This window comes from Macadamia integrifolia, chromosome 6 (assembly GCF_013358625.1).
Source record: "Macadamia integrifolia cultivar HAES 741 chromosome 6, SCU_Mint_v3, whole genome shotgun sequence".
Classification (NCBI taxonomy): Eukaryota; Viridiplantae; Streptophyta; class Magnoliopsida; order Proteales; family Proteaceae; genus Macadamia; species Macadamia integrifolia.
The window spans coordinates 28,622,744-28,640,875 of NC_056562.1; the positions used below are offsets into that span (position 1 = coordinate 28,622,744).

The 18,132-nt window shown below is 39.0% G+C and overlaps 3 protein-coding genes across 5 annotated transcripts; all 3 read left to right on the forward strand.

Annotated features, from left to right (window-relative positions):
- Positions 1-4,799: 4,799 nt before the first annotated feature.
- On the forward strand, positions 4,800-6,117 carry LOC122081832 (cytochrome c-type biogenesis protein CcmE homolog, mitochondrial-like). The gene has a single exon (XM_042649169.1). The coding sequence runs from the start codon at positions 5,028-5,030 to the stop codon at positions 5,820-5,822; it is 795 nt and encodes a 264-aa protein (XP_042505103.1). The 5' UTR covers positions 4,800-5,027; the 3' UTR covers positions 5,823-6,117.
- A 1,645-nt stretch (positions 6,118-7,762) lies between these two features.
- LOC122081829 (salutaridine reductase-like) lies at positions 7,763-17,813 on the forward strand. 3 transcript variants are annotated; one of them, XM_042649164.1, is made up of 5 exons: positions 7,763-8,790; positions 8,877-9,120; positions 9,211-9,285; positions 9,364-9,543; positions 17,258-17,813. In XM_042649164.1, the coding sequence occupies exons 1-5, from the start codon at positions 8,756-8,758 to the stop codon at positions 17,612-17,614; spliced, it is 891 nt and encodes a 296-aa protein (XP_042505098.1). In that variant the 5' UTR covers positions 7,763-8,755; the 3' UTR covers positions 17,615-17,813. The 3 variants fall into 3 exon arrangements, with proteins under 3 accessions (XP_042505098.1, XP_042505099.1, XP_042505097.1); XM_042649165.1 differs by lacking the exon at positions 7,763-8,790 and having other exon boundaries at positions 8,797-9,120; positions 9,364-9,396; positions 9,490-9,543; XM_042649163.1 differs by lacking the exon at positions 7,763-8,790 and having other exon boundaries at positions 8,797-9,120.
- Positions 12,879-15,342, forward strand: LOC122081831 (salutaridine reductase-like). Its single transcript, XM_042649168.1, has 5 exons — positions 12,879-12,997; positions 13,082-13,325; positions 13,449-13,523; positions 13,603-13,782; positions 14,732-15,342. Exons 1-5 carry the CDS (start codon positions 12,963-12,965, stop codon positions 15,095-15,097), a joined length of 900 nt encoding a protein of 299 aa, XP_042505102.1. The 5' UTR covers positions 12,879-12,962; the 3' UTR covers positions 15,098-15,342.
- Positions 17,814-18,132: the final 319 nt, after the last annotated feature.

Genomic DNA, 18,132 nt, shown 5'->3' on the forward strand with positions numbered 1-18,132 from the left:
GATTTAAGATAATTATTATAGGTTTATAAATATGTCCACTACATCAAATAAACCCGGAAAAAAAAAAAAACCCCAAAGCAAATTTAACTCGACCATACCAAATGTTGATCCCAATCCAGATCAATTGATTTATTGGATGCTGGTTGGAATATCTGTTGTATTGGTCGGTATGAACCAACTGATGGCATGGCCTTATATCAACTAGAATAATGCCAGCCAATCCCAATTCAGGTCAGAAGATCCCACCTAGATACTACAGTTAAAAGTCATAGAAGGATCAAAATGATGTTTGAATTAGAGGTGTCAATCGGTCGGGCCGGGCCGGGCCGGTCTTAGTTGGGCTTAATCTGGCTTGACCACTTGGAAGTCTTACGCTGTGAACACTCATTTAAGTAAATGGGTCTAGCTTTGGGGGACATGGTACGGTTAATAATCGGGCTGATCGATCTCAGACTTTAATCGGGCTATCATAAACAGGCCTTAACCGAGCTATAGATGTGATACCCTACTTTTTAAACCTGGTCTAATTACACGATTGACCTGGTTTAACCATGCATGACCCGAACCAGAGAGGGTTAAAGCGGGTTCCTTATGGACCATGATGACAAGGGTGACTTTGAACACAGGTTGACCAGACAAGTCTCAGTCAGTGACAGAGGAGACAGGTGTACCCAAGCCGTGCACATGCACGTATCATAAGGCCATGTACGGGTAATGCTGGTATGTAGCCGTATCCTAAAGTACATACGTAAAATATACCTTGTGCCGAGAATAACATACACACCGAAAGTCGAATTCCATCAAAATCCCACTTGTTGGCAGATTTTCGGGTCTTAAGTGGGCGGTCACAGGCGGGCGCATCCGCCCACCTAAGTGACCCACCCATGTGGTTACTAGTTGTTTTAAAAAGTATAAATAACATTATTGTGTTTTTTATTTCTCATTTATTACATTAAGGAGTTTGGTGAGAAGAGTAAAGAGGAGAGAGAAAAGAAGGAAGAAAAGAGAACGAAAGAGAAGAAAGAGGAAGGAAGAGAAGGAAGAAATGGATTTAAGTGGCGTCAATGTTTGATCTTCCCATTCCGACGCTGGAAGAGTGATCCCCAACACGAGGGCTACGATTGGAGGTGAGCAAAGGCTATGCTTCTTAAGCTTTCACCAAACCCAAGTAAAACCCTTGATTTGGGTAGAGTTTCTTGAGATCTTGTAAATCCCACTTGGGATGATGAATATAAGGTTTAATAGAGGGTCTATGTGTTGATTTTGAAGAATTTGAAGAAGTGTTTACAAGATTTGAGAAGCATTGGTGATTTATTGAGCAAGGAAGTGATTTTTTGGGTTTTAAAAGAGTTCTCGAGCAAAGAAGGTAAGATGGTTTTTCAATCTTTAAATCTAACTTAGATCTAGGTTAGAATCACCTTATGAGACATTAAATGTGTAAAAAATACGATTGGAAAAGCCTCATTTGATTTCCCAAAGGTTGAGGAAAGTTTCAAGGATGAGGGCAATTTTTTGCCCTCTCAGGTGGGCTGGGACCGGTGGGTTGCACAGCCCGCCTGAGAAGGCAGGCCCTCGGTCCCCACCAGCAGGTCAGGACTGATGGGCCAATCGGTGGGTCGACCAGTCCGCTTGAGAGCACAGGCCCTCGGTCCCCACCGGCTGGCAGACCCGCCCACCTGAGAAGACCGGTGGGCAGTGATAGGTGGGCTGTCCGACCCACCCGAGAGGCCCCTAACGTGATTTTTGTGTCTGAATGGATCCAAAACGGACGTACAACCTTCTTTTATGATTCTAAACATGATTTAACCATCAAATCTTGTTAGTTTTGACCATAAAGTGGTGAAATGCTAACCCCCTTCATTTATGATAGGTTCACAAAAATTTACGTTTCTCGCGTCGGATCTCACTCGTACCGGGTGTGAGTCTTTGTACACAATAGGTAAGTGGGGAGATGACGTTTGACTTTATTTTAAGACTTGTTTGACATCATTCAATTGTGTCTAAACTAGTCATGTCATCATGCAAATTATGTGTAGTTTAGTCATCCTCATATGATTATGACATGTGTGTTGTGTTTTACTTTCTCAATGCTAAATGATGGATGTGTTTATGTGATGAATGATGGGACCACTGTGCATTATACATTATTAGACTAGATGTCGTAGTCGACTTGAAAACGAGTGCATTGTTGGTCCATGGAATGGGACACGGTGGCACTATACAATCGTACTATATCATATAGGAGCATGCGGTTTAGGATTATCATCTTCCTGTACTACGACCCTTCCCAACAGGGGTTGAGGTATTGGGTTATCACTTGGGGGGAAGCAGTGGTCGCGGTTATCGGGTCACTGTGGCTGTTAGACATACGCCCGGCTGGTCATTATGACAGTCGACAACCTCAGTGGTATATTCAAGAGGGCCAATCGTACTGCTTTTAAATTCCTGGGGTCAGCACCTTTACTTTCTGTCATTTACTTTTATGTTGAGAGCCGGTAGTCGGCATGCTTTATTTTTTCGAGTACTCACAGTAGGCCTTCTTCCACAACCCTATGGGCGTATCGCGGGATGGAGTTCGCGCTCGTACCCAGAGCATACGCGCACTGTGGTTGTAGTAGCACCAAATCAAAGACTTAGTAATGTTGTTTAGGTGGATGAGATTTAAAATGAATTGCATAGCATATAGTGCATATGGATGTGATTGTTGTGTGATACTTCTTTTCACTTACTGAGCTAGTGAGCTCATCCCACGTGCACACCTCTTTTAGATGATTTTACAGGTCACTAGCCTGAAGATCAAGTGTCGGGCCCCACAGTTAAGTTTTTCGATGAGGATTGGTGGGTCCCCGAGGAGTATGAGCACGGTACAGATTGCACGTGCGAGGGCTGTGCTGCGAGACCGCAGTATTGACGCCGTACAGAGTTTTACTTTTTTATTCTTTTGATGATCCCTTTTTGTGTGTATTTCATACGTGAATTATTATTCTTTTTGTGTAAATATCATGCCTGCGGGCCCACATGTATTTATCTACATACTATAATTTGTGTATCAAGTATATTTGGGGTATTTACAGGTAAATTAAGTCTTCTGCTGAACTTTTGAACGTTTATCTTAGATGTGTGTATGTTGTGGTTGGGTACTGTGTCAGATGATCCTAACAGGTTTGGGTTAACCGGAGTTAGCCCGGTCACCGGTCCAGTTCTGTGTGAACGGGGTGTGACAATAGACATATTTAACTTTAAACGGGCTTTAAACGGGTCCTCTTTAAAATTGTTACATTAAATGTGCTTGAAGAGAAATACTAAAAAAATGAAGCAAAGATGGGCATAACAAAGAAAAAGATCCAATAGTTAAAATGAATTAAGCCAAATATGTGCAAAGTAACTAAATTATTAAAGTACTCGATCTTTAACCCACGAAACTCAAATCAATTAAACTATGCCTACATAACCCAAGTTTAGTAAGTTCAAATCAATTAAACTATGCATAAAAAAGATGAATATTCATATAACAATTACTACCATCTTAATTGTACATATCACATACCCTTAGGACTAAATTAAAAAAAAAAAAAAAAAAAAAAAACCAAGTAGTATTAAAAGGGGTTGGGTTAAGTCGAACTTAAAAGAGTTAGTTCAAATCGGACTTGTAAATGTGTCGAGCTGGTCGGAAGCCCGTCGGGCTAGGTGGCTGCACCGTGTACTACCTATTTGAGCCTGACACGTTTATTAATCAAGCCGATCTAAGTTGGGTCATAAACGTGTCGGGTTTGATCGGGCCTACCAGTGCGGGCTTGGAATTGACACCCCTATAATTGAAAACATAAAGGTAAGAAATGTCTACAACCCAGTGTTAGCCATTTAGAGGAACCCTAAATTGAATTGCATCACATCATATCTTAAGCCACTTATCTAATTTACTATGTTTATCAAGATATTTGGCAAGAAAACTTCCTTTGGTTATTAAGTGTTTGGTTGACAATTATTTGAGAAAAGATTAGTCTGTAACTTTGAGAGACAGTCTTTACACAAAGCAGACGTAAGGTTGCTTACATTATAACCCTTCTCAAATCCCATAATAGAGGAAACCTCCTGCGTTGGCTATGCCCTAATCTAAAAATTATCGTACAAAAATATTATTATAGTAACTATACTTTAATCCAAAAGGAAACTTGTTTTCATTTTCTCTCGCTTCTTCCTGTTGAACATTTTTAGGATGCTTATGGTCACCAATAACAATTTTTTTTTTAAGCGAGGTCTACAAGTTAAGATGGGTTCATCCAAATCCAGTTTGAAACCTTTCCCAAATATTTACTATAGTTGTCACATGACAATTTCGGACTCGAATTTGGGGGGCATGATCTTATCATTGAGTAATCTTGTGTTAAATTTCAAATCAATTAGTTGAATTTATTCAGGTGACGTAATAATACTTTAAAACAGGATGACATCCTTATAAGTGATCAACCAAATTATTAGAGCTAAAGATTCCCTTTCTACAGTCAAAATGGTAAATCATCTCGTCCACATGGTAAAAATTCACTATAAAGTCTCTCATCTCCACAAAAAAAAATAAAAATAAAAATAAAATAATGTGTAATGGATCCACCATATGGGCTTTATGCCTTTCTGTTCAATGGATCATGGCCCAATAATGTGTAATGGATCCACCAAATGCTACATAACTGTAATTACCAATATACCCTGTTTTCCTACCAATATACCCTCTAAGACCTTCCTCGTGCGTCAAACCTCTTGCCTTTTGAAAGAATAATAAAAGCCTAAACAGGGAATCGTCTAGAGATCTATTGACTAATTGTCTGAGAATGAAATTCTAGCGTTTCCTTACGATCTCTTCTGGAGAAATCTCAGGGAGGAGGTGAATTGATTTTGAACCTCTTTCTCTGGTTCTTTTCCTTCTAGGGTTTTCAATTTCTTCCACAAATTGCTCTTGAAGCTCAGGTTTTCGATCAATTAATCTATTTATTTTTCTCTCTTTACGCTTAAAATCATCTGGAGAAGTTCCAATGGCTTCCAGGTTTTGCTTACGATTCAGATCTCGTCTTCAAAGCACTCTTTCGCAATTCTCCGCCCATCGCGCCTCCCCCTTCATCGCCGTTCCTGAATCTCTACTGTCAATTACTTCTCCATCTAATCTTTCTGTCATTCCCGTCGAATTTTCCTTCTCAAGTGCTGGAATTCGGTATCTATCGACCCTCAATCGGCAACCAGTTCGCAAACGAACCGTTGACATCGGTGCCAGAGCTCGTCAGCTTCAGAACCGCCGCCTCTGGACTTACGCACTCACCTTCAGTTGCATAGCCGGGTTTATTGTAATCGTCTTGAACAATTTCCAGGACCAATTGGTGTTCTATGTCACACCTACTGATGCCATGGAGAAGTACTCTACAAACCCTTCGAAGAACAAGTTCAGGTTAGGTGGGTTGGTTCTGGAAGGGAGCGTGACCCAGCCGGCTTCGTCTCCTGATATGGAGTTTGTGGTCACAGACTTGATCACTGATATCTTGGTACGTTACCAGGGTTCACTCCCTGATTTGTTTAGGGAAGGGCACTCTGTGGTTGTTGAGGGATTCGTTCGTCCATTCTCGGGGGAGCCTAAGGAGAAGCTGGCATCGTCAGCGAGGCGTGTGTCTGCTAAGGCCTTGAGTGGAGATTGTTATTTCGCGGCAACTGAGGTTCTCGCGAAGCACGACGAGAAGTATATGCCACAGGAGGTTGCCGCGGCGATAGAGAAAAATAAAGCCAAAATTGAGGCCGAGGCCGTGGCCGAGTCTGGGCAAGGAAGAGCCAGAGTAGCTTGATTCTGGGCAACGGTATGCCAATGACTGTTTCTGCAATATTTATCCTTCCTACATCAATGGATGATCAGATGGGTTGATGGTTGATGGTGACCTAGTATAGTCTTAGATGGCATATATATTTACTGGGGAGGAGAGGCATGATTTTCTATCAATGAGAGTCTTTTGTTTTCATTTTTGTTCTTGTAATGCGGCATTATTCTCTCCTCATTCTTTTTATTTTGATTGGACGAAACAAGGAAGAAAATGTGAGACTAATTTCTGATGAATAAGAAGATGTTCTCAGGTTGACTTTGCATAATTGTTTGTAAATTGCAATTTGGAATCTTAGAAGACTCTTGTGTTTTGGTTAGAATAACTTTCTTGGAATATATGTGTTTAAGATCAACTTGATGATCAATATTTATTTGAGATCCTGATTTGGTTTGGGCTAGTAGGTAGTGATAGATGTTAGCGCTCTCTCTCATGAAATAGTTAAACTAAACTGTGTTGGAGCATCAGAACAGTAAATGGTAGACATTTTATGCATCTTTACTCATTATAGTTATATAAACAACTACAGAACTGAGGATCATAGTCTACAATGCTGTTCTAATGACCTAGATCTTTCTCTCTTAAATTTTTTTTTTCCTCTTTATTGTAAAAAGAATGAAAGTATCAGGAGATTAGGGGAGAGATTGGCCCAGATGCAACAGCTTAGCCACGAGTCTACCATGTCCTGTATGAAAATTGTATCTCACTCCATGCGCACCTTCCTATTAATACCTATGAGACAGAAACCCGCTGAGATATAGGGCACTTAAACCTCATCTCCAGTCCATTGTTGCAACAGAACAGACCTGCTGAAATATCCTTCTTTCTATAGGTGTCAGCTAATCACAAAGGGTGGCACTTCCAATATTGAACACAAGGAAAGCAAGTCCCTGATGGGGAGCTATCCAGTGACCCAGAAAGACACAATATGATATCATACCCCCTACCCTCTCCTCCACTCCTTTTTGTTTCTCCTTTCTTTGCTTCTCAGGGAAGGTGTGGCAGAAGTAAGGCAAGTTCATTTTGAGAGTTACCACCTTTTCAAGGGGCCTGTAACCATTTGCAAACATGGGCTTTACACTCCTATACCCAGAGGAGTGCAGAAGATACTACCTTCTACCTAATGCAGAAGAGATTACTTTAATATGTCATGTTTGGGTGGATTGCATTAAAAGAAGTATCTATTATTTGGCATCTACTAGATTTTCTATTGTATTCCAGTACATATGACAAAGTGAACTTCCTATAGGATCTCAAGGCTTTAAGGCTTTTTAAGCAATTGGATCAATTGAAAACAAAGATGCAAGTAGATTTAACCAACAAGAAAGTCGTGAATAGTATATATTGGGACCATGTGAGCCCATGCAGCCATTATGAGACAGTAAAATAGAGAAAGGGAGGGAGGGAGGCGAGGGGAGGGCTTAGACTAGGTATTCCCTTGACAAATGGCATCAGTAATGTTGGAAATCCACATGGGCTGCTTCAACAATCGACTAGTTCTTAATGTTTTCGGTGTTCCTAATCAGCCGGGCTCCCTGATCAAACGAATAGAAAGTTATACATAGTCTACGACCCCCCCCCCCCAAAAAAAAGAAAATTTTAACCACAACACAGGGAAATCTAATGTTTAAGAAGGTGCAGCAGGTCCTGTAAAGTTGGCGTTGTTGCCTGATGATGGCCCTTCTGGGCTATTCTTTTTCCAGAAGGAAGTGGCTTCCTTTGATTGAATATTGTTCAAGATTTCCTTTTTCTTGGTTGATGAAGGTAATCTTATTTTGGTTGAATGTTGTCCAAGACCATCTTCCTGAGAGAGAATGAAGATGGAATTACATTGTTTCCTTAATGCTATTCTCTCTCTCTCTCTCTCTCTCTCTCTCTCTCTCTCTCTCTCTCTCTCTCTCTCTCTCTCTCTCCTATTCAGTGAAATTACATATCCTCCCCTATTGTCAGAGGATAAAGACAGACACAGGTTGGTGCTAGCATATGCTATGTAGCCCAACAGGGAAATCAATTGCATTTAATCATAAGGGCCGAGTTTCCCTTCACCTATGGTGAAAGAAAAATTTTCTTCAACATGGCCATTGGTAATTGGTAATAGCAGATTGCATTAGGGAGGGGTAATTTCATAAATAGGGATAGGAATGTAATGATGACAGCGGACATCAATCATGAGGCCACATCACTTGTCAAAAAAGAATTATTCCTTTACAATAGGGGAAGGAAAACTTAATCCACTATTAAATTGGGACCAAGCATTCCTTCAATCATGGTCAAGGGAGAACCTTTGAATGGTGTACATACAGTATCATACAATAGTGAGGGATATTATTGATCATTCCTAAACAAGGGTAGATATTTATGGCCATTGATGGCTGTAAGAGAGGTGCTTTGAAGGAAAACTTTCTCCATGGTTATCTATGTTTTGCTAAGACTGGACTAATTGATTTCTAAATAATGATGTAAGGGTACTCGAAAGCAAGAACAAATTTTCTTTATCTATCGAACTGGAGATCCAACCCGGATTCATCCATTAGTAAAATCGTATCTCATCAGAATTTCAGATAAGATTTATAAAGGAAAGAAGTTAAAGGAGCTTTACTTAACACACACAGGACAGCATATGCCTGGCTTTTGCTCCTTTCAAACTAAGACAACAAAAGTCCAGTTTTCGTGTTTGACTTTGATTAGACTGCCTGGTTTTATTGAATTTTCAATAGGATGACGTAATGGCACGCGCAAGCATCACAAATTTCACTCTGATGGCTTCAGATATGTGCATCTTTTCTATCAAAGATCATTACAAATAGGTTCCTAAGCCTAAGCATATCTGTGCAATGAGCAACTAGAATAGCATTTTGCCCAGACTTGAGTTTGCCCAGCTCCATCAGTTCTCATCATCAAACATGACAGGCACCACCACAAATTCTGCATCAAAGAGGTAACAGATTCAGTTCCTTCAATGGATTTCTATCCAAGCCCATTAAAGGTTACTACTAGTTATCCTAACCAAGTGTTGTATTGCAGATTGGCAGTTGTTACAGGAGCCAATAAGGGGATTGGATTGGAGATATGTCGCCAGTTAGCCTCAAATGGTGTAGCAGTGGTTTTAACAGCAAGAGATGAGAAGAAGGGTATTGAAGCTGTTGAGAAGCTCAAAGGGTATGGACTATCTGATGTGGTTTTCCATCAGTTGGATATGAAGGACCCTGCTAGTATTGCTTCCCTTGCTCATTTCATCAAAACCCAGTTTGGAAAGCTTGATATCTTGGTAACTTTGGAATCCCATATTTTCAAGTTGCAGAAAATCCTGGCATCTTGATTAGATTGGTTAAATGATTTAAGCTGAAATTTATTGTAGGTGAACAATGCAGGTGTCTTTGGAGTCAAATTAGATGATGCTGCTTATAGAGACCTGATGGCAGTGGATGATTCTGTGAGTCTCTGATCCTCTCCTCTGTTGTTAAAGGAAAGGATTCAAACTTATGCTGAAATATTGCATTCACTTGTGCAGCCAGAAACAAAGATAGCTAAATTTAGACAAATGGTAAGGCAAACTTATGAGACAGCTGAAGAATGTCTACAAGTAAACTACTATGGCACCAAAAGAGTGACTGAAGCACTTTTTCCTGTCCTCCAGCTATCTGATTCGCCGAGAATTGTAATGGTTTCTTCCGCTGCAGGGAAGCTACAGGTATTGATATCAAAACTGGACTTGTAAGGATATTTGTAGTTACTCCTTAGAACTTCCTCCATCTGAGTTAGAAGATTGGTGAAACAAAGATATTGGTTCTGTGGATTAAACAAGCTCTTCTTGGATATAGAGTCATTCTAAAATTCCAATGCATCCCTGATTTTTTTTGGGTTGGCTACACAATTCTCTTCTATACTATAATTTCTTTAAATTCTGTGGTCGTAGAAAATCTCACACACCTGGGCCAAGGAAGTGTTAAGTGATATTGATGGCCTCACAGAAGAGAGTGGATGAAGCACTGAACAAGTTTCTAAAGGATTTTAAGGATACTCAAGGCTGGCCTGCCTATAATATGTCCAAAGCAGCTTTGAATGCTTACACAAGGATTCTATCAAAAAAGTTTCCCAAATTCCGGATAAATTGTGTCTGCCCAGGTTATGTCAAAACTGACTTTAACCTCAACACGGAAATTTACTGTTGAAGAAGGTGCAGCAGGTCCTGTAAAGTTGGCTTTGTTGCCCGATGATGGACCTTCTGGGCTATTCTTTTTCCAGAAGGAAGTGACTTCTTTTGATTGAATATTGCTCAAGATTCCTTCTGCGCTGTTCTTGTTCCAGAAGTACTGTTCTTCTTTTGGTTGAATGTTGTTCAAGATCGTCTTCCTGAGAGAGAATGAAGCTGGAATGACCTTGTTTCCATACATTGTTCTTTGCTTCTATGTATTAAGCATTTGTCCAATGATAAAATAAAGAAAGTTACAATTGGTACTGAACCAAATTTTGATTTGTTACAGTTATTAAATTCTTATTTTGCTCGGTTAAAGGCTCTTAATGTTGGCAGGAACCCAATCGCGCAGCGGAAGGGATCGGTGAAAGTAAATAGTCTTATTAATAAATCAGATATGATGGACATACATATCCAACACTTAATTCAATTACCCAGTACTATGTGCTTATAATGGAGAATATATGCATTTTCCAATGATCTGATCTTTAAACAAAACAGCGAAAAGAAAAAATAAAGAAATCCATCACAGAAAGATCAATTTGACAGTTAACGGTAAACCAAAAAGCCTTCCACCATCATCAACAACGGTATCAATATTTAACGAGAGAAAGAATGCTATTAGTCTACGTAGCATAAACTAGTGCCTCCATGTTTCTCCCTCTCCTCCCCCTCCTATGAAATGACATATTCGCCACTACCATCAAGTGAGAGATAAACACAGGGAGGCACCAACGTAAGCTACATAGCCGGATAAGGAACTCAATCTCATTTAACTATTTTCTTAGGATCAACATGGCTATGGTTAATCGGTTCCAATAAATTGCATCGCGGTGAGTTAATTTCAACTTTATAAAAATAAGGGGTAAGCATGTAATGATGACAGAAGACACCAATCATGGGCTAACATCACATGTTTTCTCCTAACTATTAAATTGGAACCGAGTAATCTTTCAGCCATAATCTAGGGAGAACCTTCAAATGGTGTCCATAAGGTATGGTGCAATAGTCAGGGTTATTTTTGATCGTAAATAGAGGTAGATATTTATGGCCATTGATGGTTTGATGGTTCTTAACCACACACAGTCAAGGAAAAGCTTCACCTATTAAATTGGGTTTTCATGGTTTGCTTCTACTGGACTAACTGATTTATAAATAATGATGTTTTTTCTCTTTTTGGCAGAATTTATAAACTTAACTAAATTAGACCTTGTATTATGGCAAGATTGCTTGATATTCCAAAAGTTTGAAAAGTTTATTTGAAGCTTTGTGAAACCTGACATATTAGTCTAGTGTTAGTGACGGAATGAAAAAACATTTTATCTTTATAAGTTATTCAACCTAAAAAAACTCAAATCAATTTAAATAGTGGGTGAACTTCCATCTCAATTCCTTTCATCCACATTTTCTCTCCCCCACTCGCTGCTGCAAACCTTTTTCGCTAAATGGGTCCGAATCGATTTTCGAAATTAAGGTTTGGCAAGGGAAACAATAACGGAACATTGTGATGGTTTAACCCAAGGGGGTAGCACAGTTGGCGAGCAACGAATTTGATACTAGCCGTAAAATCGGACATTCTAAGTTCATCTCCCACTAGGCACACCTTGGGCACTTACACAGGGGTGTTTTATGTTCTTCACTACTTTCAGTGAAAGTTGAATGGTTCTTATTTGACCTTGAAATGACCCGATCCATGCAGTTGTGGGGTTAGTATGAGCCCGCGGGACTAATTAGGCCAAAGGCCTAGATATCCGTCGTTAGCAAAAGAATGAACATTGTGATGGAAGGAACTAGGTTCCTCACAAATCCTAGCAAACTAGAGAAACAGAGCTCCTATCCTTGTGGGACTTCACGAAACCTTGAACACAATTCCAATATCTTTGGAACGGAGAAGCAAGCTTCTCCTCCTCAGGCGAATCTCTTTTCACTTTAGAAGCCTGCGTACTTGATCCTCAATATCTAACTCCAAAATGCCATTAACGGGTTTGCAAAACTATGCTAACCACAACAAAAAGAATAATGAAAAGCAAGCATAACCTTAATTTAGAAATCAATTCAGATCCATTTAGTGGAAAAGGTTGCAACAACGAGCAGAGGAGAAAATGGATTCCATATCCATGGACCAGGGACGTACGTGAATCTGTTCCGCTCTTGAGCATTTATAATCTTTTCTATTCATGACATCATTGATGATTTTTTATTCAAAATAAATAAATAAATGACAATTGACTAATGTTCTACGTCTAATAAATCTAAAATGCAAAGGTTGTCTATATAAACTTTTCAAATTTTACCAATGGGGTTGGTAGTCTTGTGGTGAAAATGCCCTCAACCCATCACCGTTCAAGTCAACTGATTGTGGGTTTGAGTCTTGACATGCACACTATCGCCCATTGGTCCTGCGGAAACCCCGCTTGCTATACGGGGGCTTGTCCATCACTACTATGGAGCACATTTTTTCCATTACCAAAAAAAAAACTTTTCACACTTCTGAAGTGTCAAACAATCTGGCCATAGTACCCCTACACAGGGGTGTCTAAGTAATTAACCCATTTTACAAAAATAATAATAATATTAATAATAAGTAACCCATTTATTAAATAATGATGTAAGGGCACACGAAAGCAATGGTCTGAAATTAAGAAGCCCATACAGTTAAGAAGAAGATTGACTTGACACTCACACAACATTAACCTTGTTTTCTAGTTTTAATCTCATTAGACTGTTTGGTTTTATTGATTTTTCAATAATATGATGTAATGGCACACGCAAGCATCACAATAATATATACATGGTTTTTACAGAATCACATTATAAATGGGCTACTACGCCTAAGCATATCTGTGCAATTAGCAACTAGAATAAAATTTTGCCCAGACTTTTTTTTCTCTATTTCATCACTTTCATCATCGAACATGACAGGCACCAACACAAACTCTGCATCAAAGAGGTAACTGATTTAGCTCCTTTAGGATTTCTAACCAGACCCATTAAATGTCACCACCAGTTATCCTAACCAAGTGTTTTGTTGCAGATTGGCAGTTGTTACGGGGGCCAATAAGGGGATTGGATTGGAGATATGTCGCCAGTTAGCCTCCAACGGTGTAGCAGTGGTTTTGACAGCCAGAGATGAGAACAGAGGTGTTGAAGCTGTTGAGAAGCTCAAAGGGTCTGGACTATCTGATGTGGTTTTTCATCAACTGGAAGTGACGGACCCTGCTAGTATCGCTTCCCTTGCTCTCTTCATCAAAACCCAGTTTGGAAAGCTTGATATCTTGGTAACTTTGGAGTTCCATATTTTAATCTGTGTCGTTATAGAGAATTCCATCAAAATCTAGTTGCAGAAAATCCTGGCATCTTGATTAGATTGATTAAATGATTTAAGCTGAAATTTGTTGTAGGTGAACAACGCAGGTGTCAATGGAGCCATATTTGATGATGCTGGTCTCGCAGCAATAATGGCAGTGGGTGATTCTGTAAGACTCTTCAGAATAACTTTTTTAATCTTAATAGGAAAGGATTAAAACTTACGCTGAAATTCTTCTACTCATGTAGCAAGAAGTTAGGGCAGCTAAATTTAAGCAACTGGCAAGGCAAACTTGTGAGACGGGCCTGGAATGTCTACAAGTGAACTACTATGGCACCAAAAAAGTGACTGAAGCACTTCTTCCTCTCCTTCAGTTATCGGATTCGCCAAGAATTGTGAATGTTTCTTCTTCTCAAGGGAAGCTACAGGTACTGGTATCGAACCTGATCTTGTAAAGATGTTGGTAGATATACCTTAGAACTTGCTCCATCTGGGTTTGAGGATTGGTGAAACAAATCTTTTGATTTGTGGATGGAAAAGCTCTTAATATGAAAATAAGAAGGAAAAAAAAAAAACCTTTGCCTTTTCGCTCAATCATTTGAATTCCATTTTCTTTAACTTGTGATGTAGTTTAGTTCAAGTAGTTTTTGTTTGTGAATTGATAAAATAGGATATAGATCACTCTGCTACATGGAGTGGTGTTGTGCTCATCTGAAAATTGATAGATGGGAAGTTACTCAAAAGAAGCAAAGAGGCTGTATGTCAAATTGGGTGGCTTATTTCAATCATATGCCTGTCATGTATGAGTTATTTCTCTTGTTTTTCAATTCTCGTTATTCAGCTCTTTTGCTTCAAACAGAATAGGACTTCCTATGGCAGTTCGATTAGTTGGTAAAGTATGTAGATCTTATGCTACGGAATCTCGGTCTGCAACCCATTCCATGATTTGGATTTCCCACTTCCAGTGTTTTGCAGGGATTGGAGTCCTTTCAACTATGAGCTTGAAACCTTGACTTACCATTAATTTGTAATGATCTTCACATTGGACTGTCTCCTTTCAACTATGAGCTTGAAACCTTGACTAACCATTAATTTGTAATGATCTTCACATTAGACTGTGTACTATCTATTAATACCTTTTACATGAATCTGGATTACCAATGGCCAAGACTGATCCAACGCTACTACCTGAAATTTTGACCATTTGCACTTGCAAGGAATTTGAGTTGTGACCCCTTCAGTCTTGGGGTTGGCTTCACAGTTCTATTCTGCCATTTAAGCACTATTCAAAAAGGACAACCCGATAATATGAGTTGATATGGACATTTATCCTTGTTAGTTTAGTTGACACCAATTTCTTTAATTCTATTGTTGCAGAGAATCTCACACACCTGGGTTAAAGAAGTGCTAAGTGATATAGATGGTCTCACAGAAGAGAGAGTGGATGAGGCACTGACCAAGTATCTAAAGGATTTCAGGGAGGGTTTAATAGATACTCAAGGCTGGCCTGCCTATAGTATATCCAAAGCAGCTTTGAATACCTACACAAGGATTCTATCAAAAAAGTTGCCCAAATTCCGGATAAATTGTGTTGGCCCGGGTTTTGTTAAGACTGACCTTAACTGCAACACAGGAGAATTTACTGTTGAAGAAGGTGCAGCAGGTCCTGTAAAGTTGGCTTTGTTGACTGATGATGGCCCTTCTGGGCTATTCTTTTATCAGAAGGAAGTGTCTTCTTTCTGATTGAATATTGTTCAGGATAATTTTTTTTTTTCTTTTCTTTTTTTCCTGGTTGGGGGAATAGGATGAAGATCATCTTCTTTTGGTTGAATGATGTTCTAGACCATCTTCCTGGGAGAGAATAAAGATGGAATTGCCTTGTCTCGATACATAGTTCTTTGCTTCTATGTATTATCTCTCTAATGATGAAAAAATATTGGCACTGAAGAATCAAATAATTTTGATTTGATTTTGTTATTAAATTCTTAGTTTGCTTGGTTAGATTAGTTTACAAATGTAGTCTTTATTTATTCAAATAGATTTTGCTTCCCATTAAGCTTCAATTGGAAAACTGAAAAACACAGTACTAGTTTACTTTTTGCTTCAATTCGAGATTTTGAGGTCAGACAACACTTCTTAATCTCAGTTTTCAAAGACAGATAGAAGCATTTGAAGGAAAGGAGGCTCTGAAAGTGCCACTATTTGGCATTAACTGGGAAATTGGTAGAGATTTTAGAATAAGATTTTTTCGCATAGCCTCAATGTAGAGCAACAAAAGAGTCACTGTTGCATTTTTTTACTATGAATCTGTTTGCAAACAATTATAATCAAATAATGGTAATCAAAGGTATGAATTTCTCTAAATGAATACTCTGATGATCTGATCTGATATATAAACAAAACAGTGGAAAAGGAGAGGAAAAAAAATGAAGAAAAAGAATCAAAGAAATCCATCATCCGATAGTTTCTATAAACCAGTGTCTCCTACCATCATCAGCAGTTGATCCAGCTGGGTAGTTTATACTAGTTAAGGCCTTTAGGGTGCCATAAAAGCCCAATCGGCCCAAACCTACCTTAACCCGCCTTGGGCATGGGGTAAGCACTCAGCCCTACACTGGGGCTGCGCTTGGGATGGAATTTTCAAGCCCGATGCAGGGCCGGGTCTGGGTTGAGGATGGCCCAGCCCAACCAAATGTATGCAATAAATGTATATTTTTAAATATAATAAATATATTACATTCCTACATTAATATATAATATATCATACTTTTTAAATGTCTTTATTTACTATCAACAACTTTTTGTCATCACACTACCCACATCTATCTTTACTCTTCTTTTTTTTTTTTTTTTTGGGAAGACATTGTTGGCTTTCAAAGTTTGAGAATGAGCAGGTTGATGGTCTCTCTCTCATCCAAACGGCAATATAGAGGGACTCTCATGGTCTATTAGGGCCAACCTGGCCCAATTAGGGCTGGGCTAAGTTGGGCTGATCCTAACAGAATTGAGCTTGGGCTCAACCTAAACTAGAATTTGGCTGGCCTGGGCTGAGTTAAGAGACCTTACAAGGGTTAGGCTTTAAAACCCAGCCCAATTCAGCCCATTGACACCCTTAATGCTATTCTCTCTCTCTCTCTCTCTCTCTCTCACTCAGTGAAATTACATATCCTCCCCTATTGTCGGGGGACAAAGACAGACACAAGATGGTGCTAGCATATGCTATGTAGCCCAATAGGGAAATCAATTGCATTTAATCATAAGGGCCGAGTTTCCCTTCACCTATGGTGAAAGAAAAATTTTCTTCAACATGGCCATTGGTAATTGGTAATAGCAGATTGCATTAGGGAGGGGTAATTTCATAAATAGGGATGAGAATGTAATGATGACAGCGGACATCAATCATGGGGCCACATCACTTTTCCAAAAAGAATTATTCCTTTACAATAGGGGAAGGAAAACTCAATCCACTATTAAATTGGGACCAAGTATTTCTTCAATCATGGTCAAGGGAGAACCTTTGAATGGTGTACATACAGTATCATACAATAGTGAGGGATATTATTGATCATTCCTAAACAAGGGTAGATATTTATGGCCATTGTTGGCTGAAAGAGAGGTGCTTCGAAGGAAAACTTTCTCCATGGTTATCTATGTTTTGCTAAGACTGGACTAATTGATTTCTAAATAATGATGTAAGGGTACTCGAAAGCAAGAACAAATTTTCTTTATCTATCTACAAGTACTGCAAGAAGATTGGTGAAACAAAGATATTGGTTCTGGGGATTAAATAAGCTCTTCTTGGATATAGAGTCATTCTAAAATTCCCATGCATCCCTGACCTTTTTTGGGTTGGCTACACAATTCTCTTCTATACTATAATTTCTTTAAATTCTGTGGTTGTAGAAAATCTCACACACCTGGGCCAAGGAAGTGTTAAGTGATATTGATGGCCTCACAGAAGAGAGAGTGGATGAAGCACCGAACAAGTTTCTAAAGGATTTTAAGGATACTCAAGGCTGGCCTGCCTCTGATATGTCCAAAGCAGCTTTGAATGCTTACACAAGGGTTCTATCAAAAAAGTTTCCCAAATTCCGGATAAATTGTGTCTGCCCAGGTTATGTCAAAACTGACTTTAACCTCAACACAGGGATATCTACTATTGAAGAAGGTGCAGCAGGTCCTGTTAAGTTGGCTTTGTTGCCCGATGATGGACCTTCTGGGCTATTCTTTTTCCAGAAGGAAGTGACTTCTTTTGATTGAATATTGCTCAAGATTCCTTCTGCGCTGTTCTTGTTCCAGAAGTACTGTTCTTATTTTGGTTGAATGTTGTTCAAGATCGTCTTCCTGAGAGAGAATGAAGCTGGAATGAACTTGTTTCCATACATTGTTCTTTGTTTCTATGTATTAAGCATTTGTCCAATGATAAAATGAAGAAAGGTACAATTGGTACTGAACCAAATCTTGATTTGTTACAGTTATTAAATTCTTATTTTGCTCGGTTAGATTTGTTCCTTTCTATTACCTTCGATTGAAGAACTCACAAAAAAAAAAAAAAAAAAAAAAAAAAAAAAAGAGGATTAAAGGCTCTTAATGTTGGCAGGAACCCAATTCTGCTGTGGAAGGGATCAGATTGGGCATAAATGAAAATAAATAGTCTTATTAATAAATCGGATTTGATGGACATACATAATCAACACTTAATTCAAGTACCCAGTACTATGTGCTTAAAATGGAGAATTTATGCATTTTCCAATGATCTGATCTATAACCAAAACAGC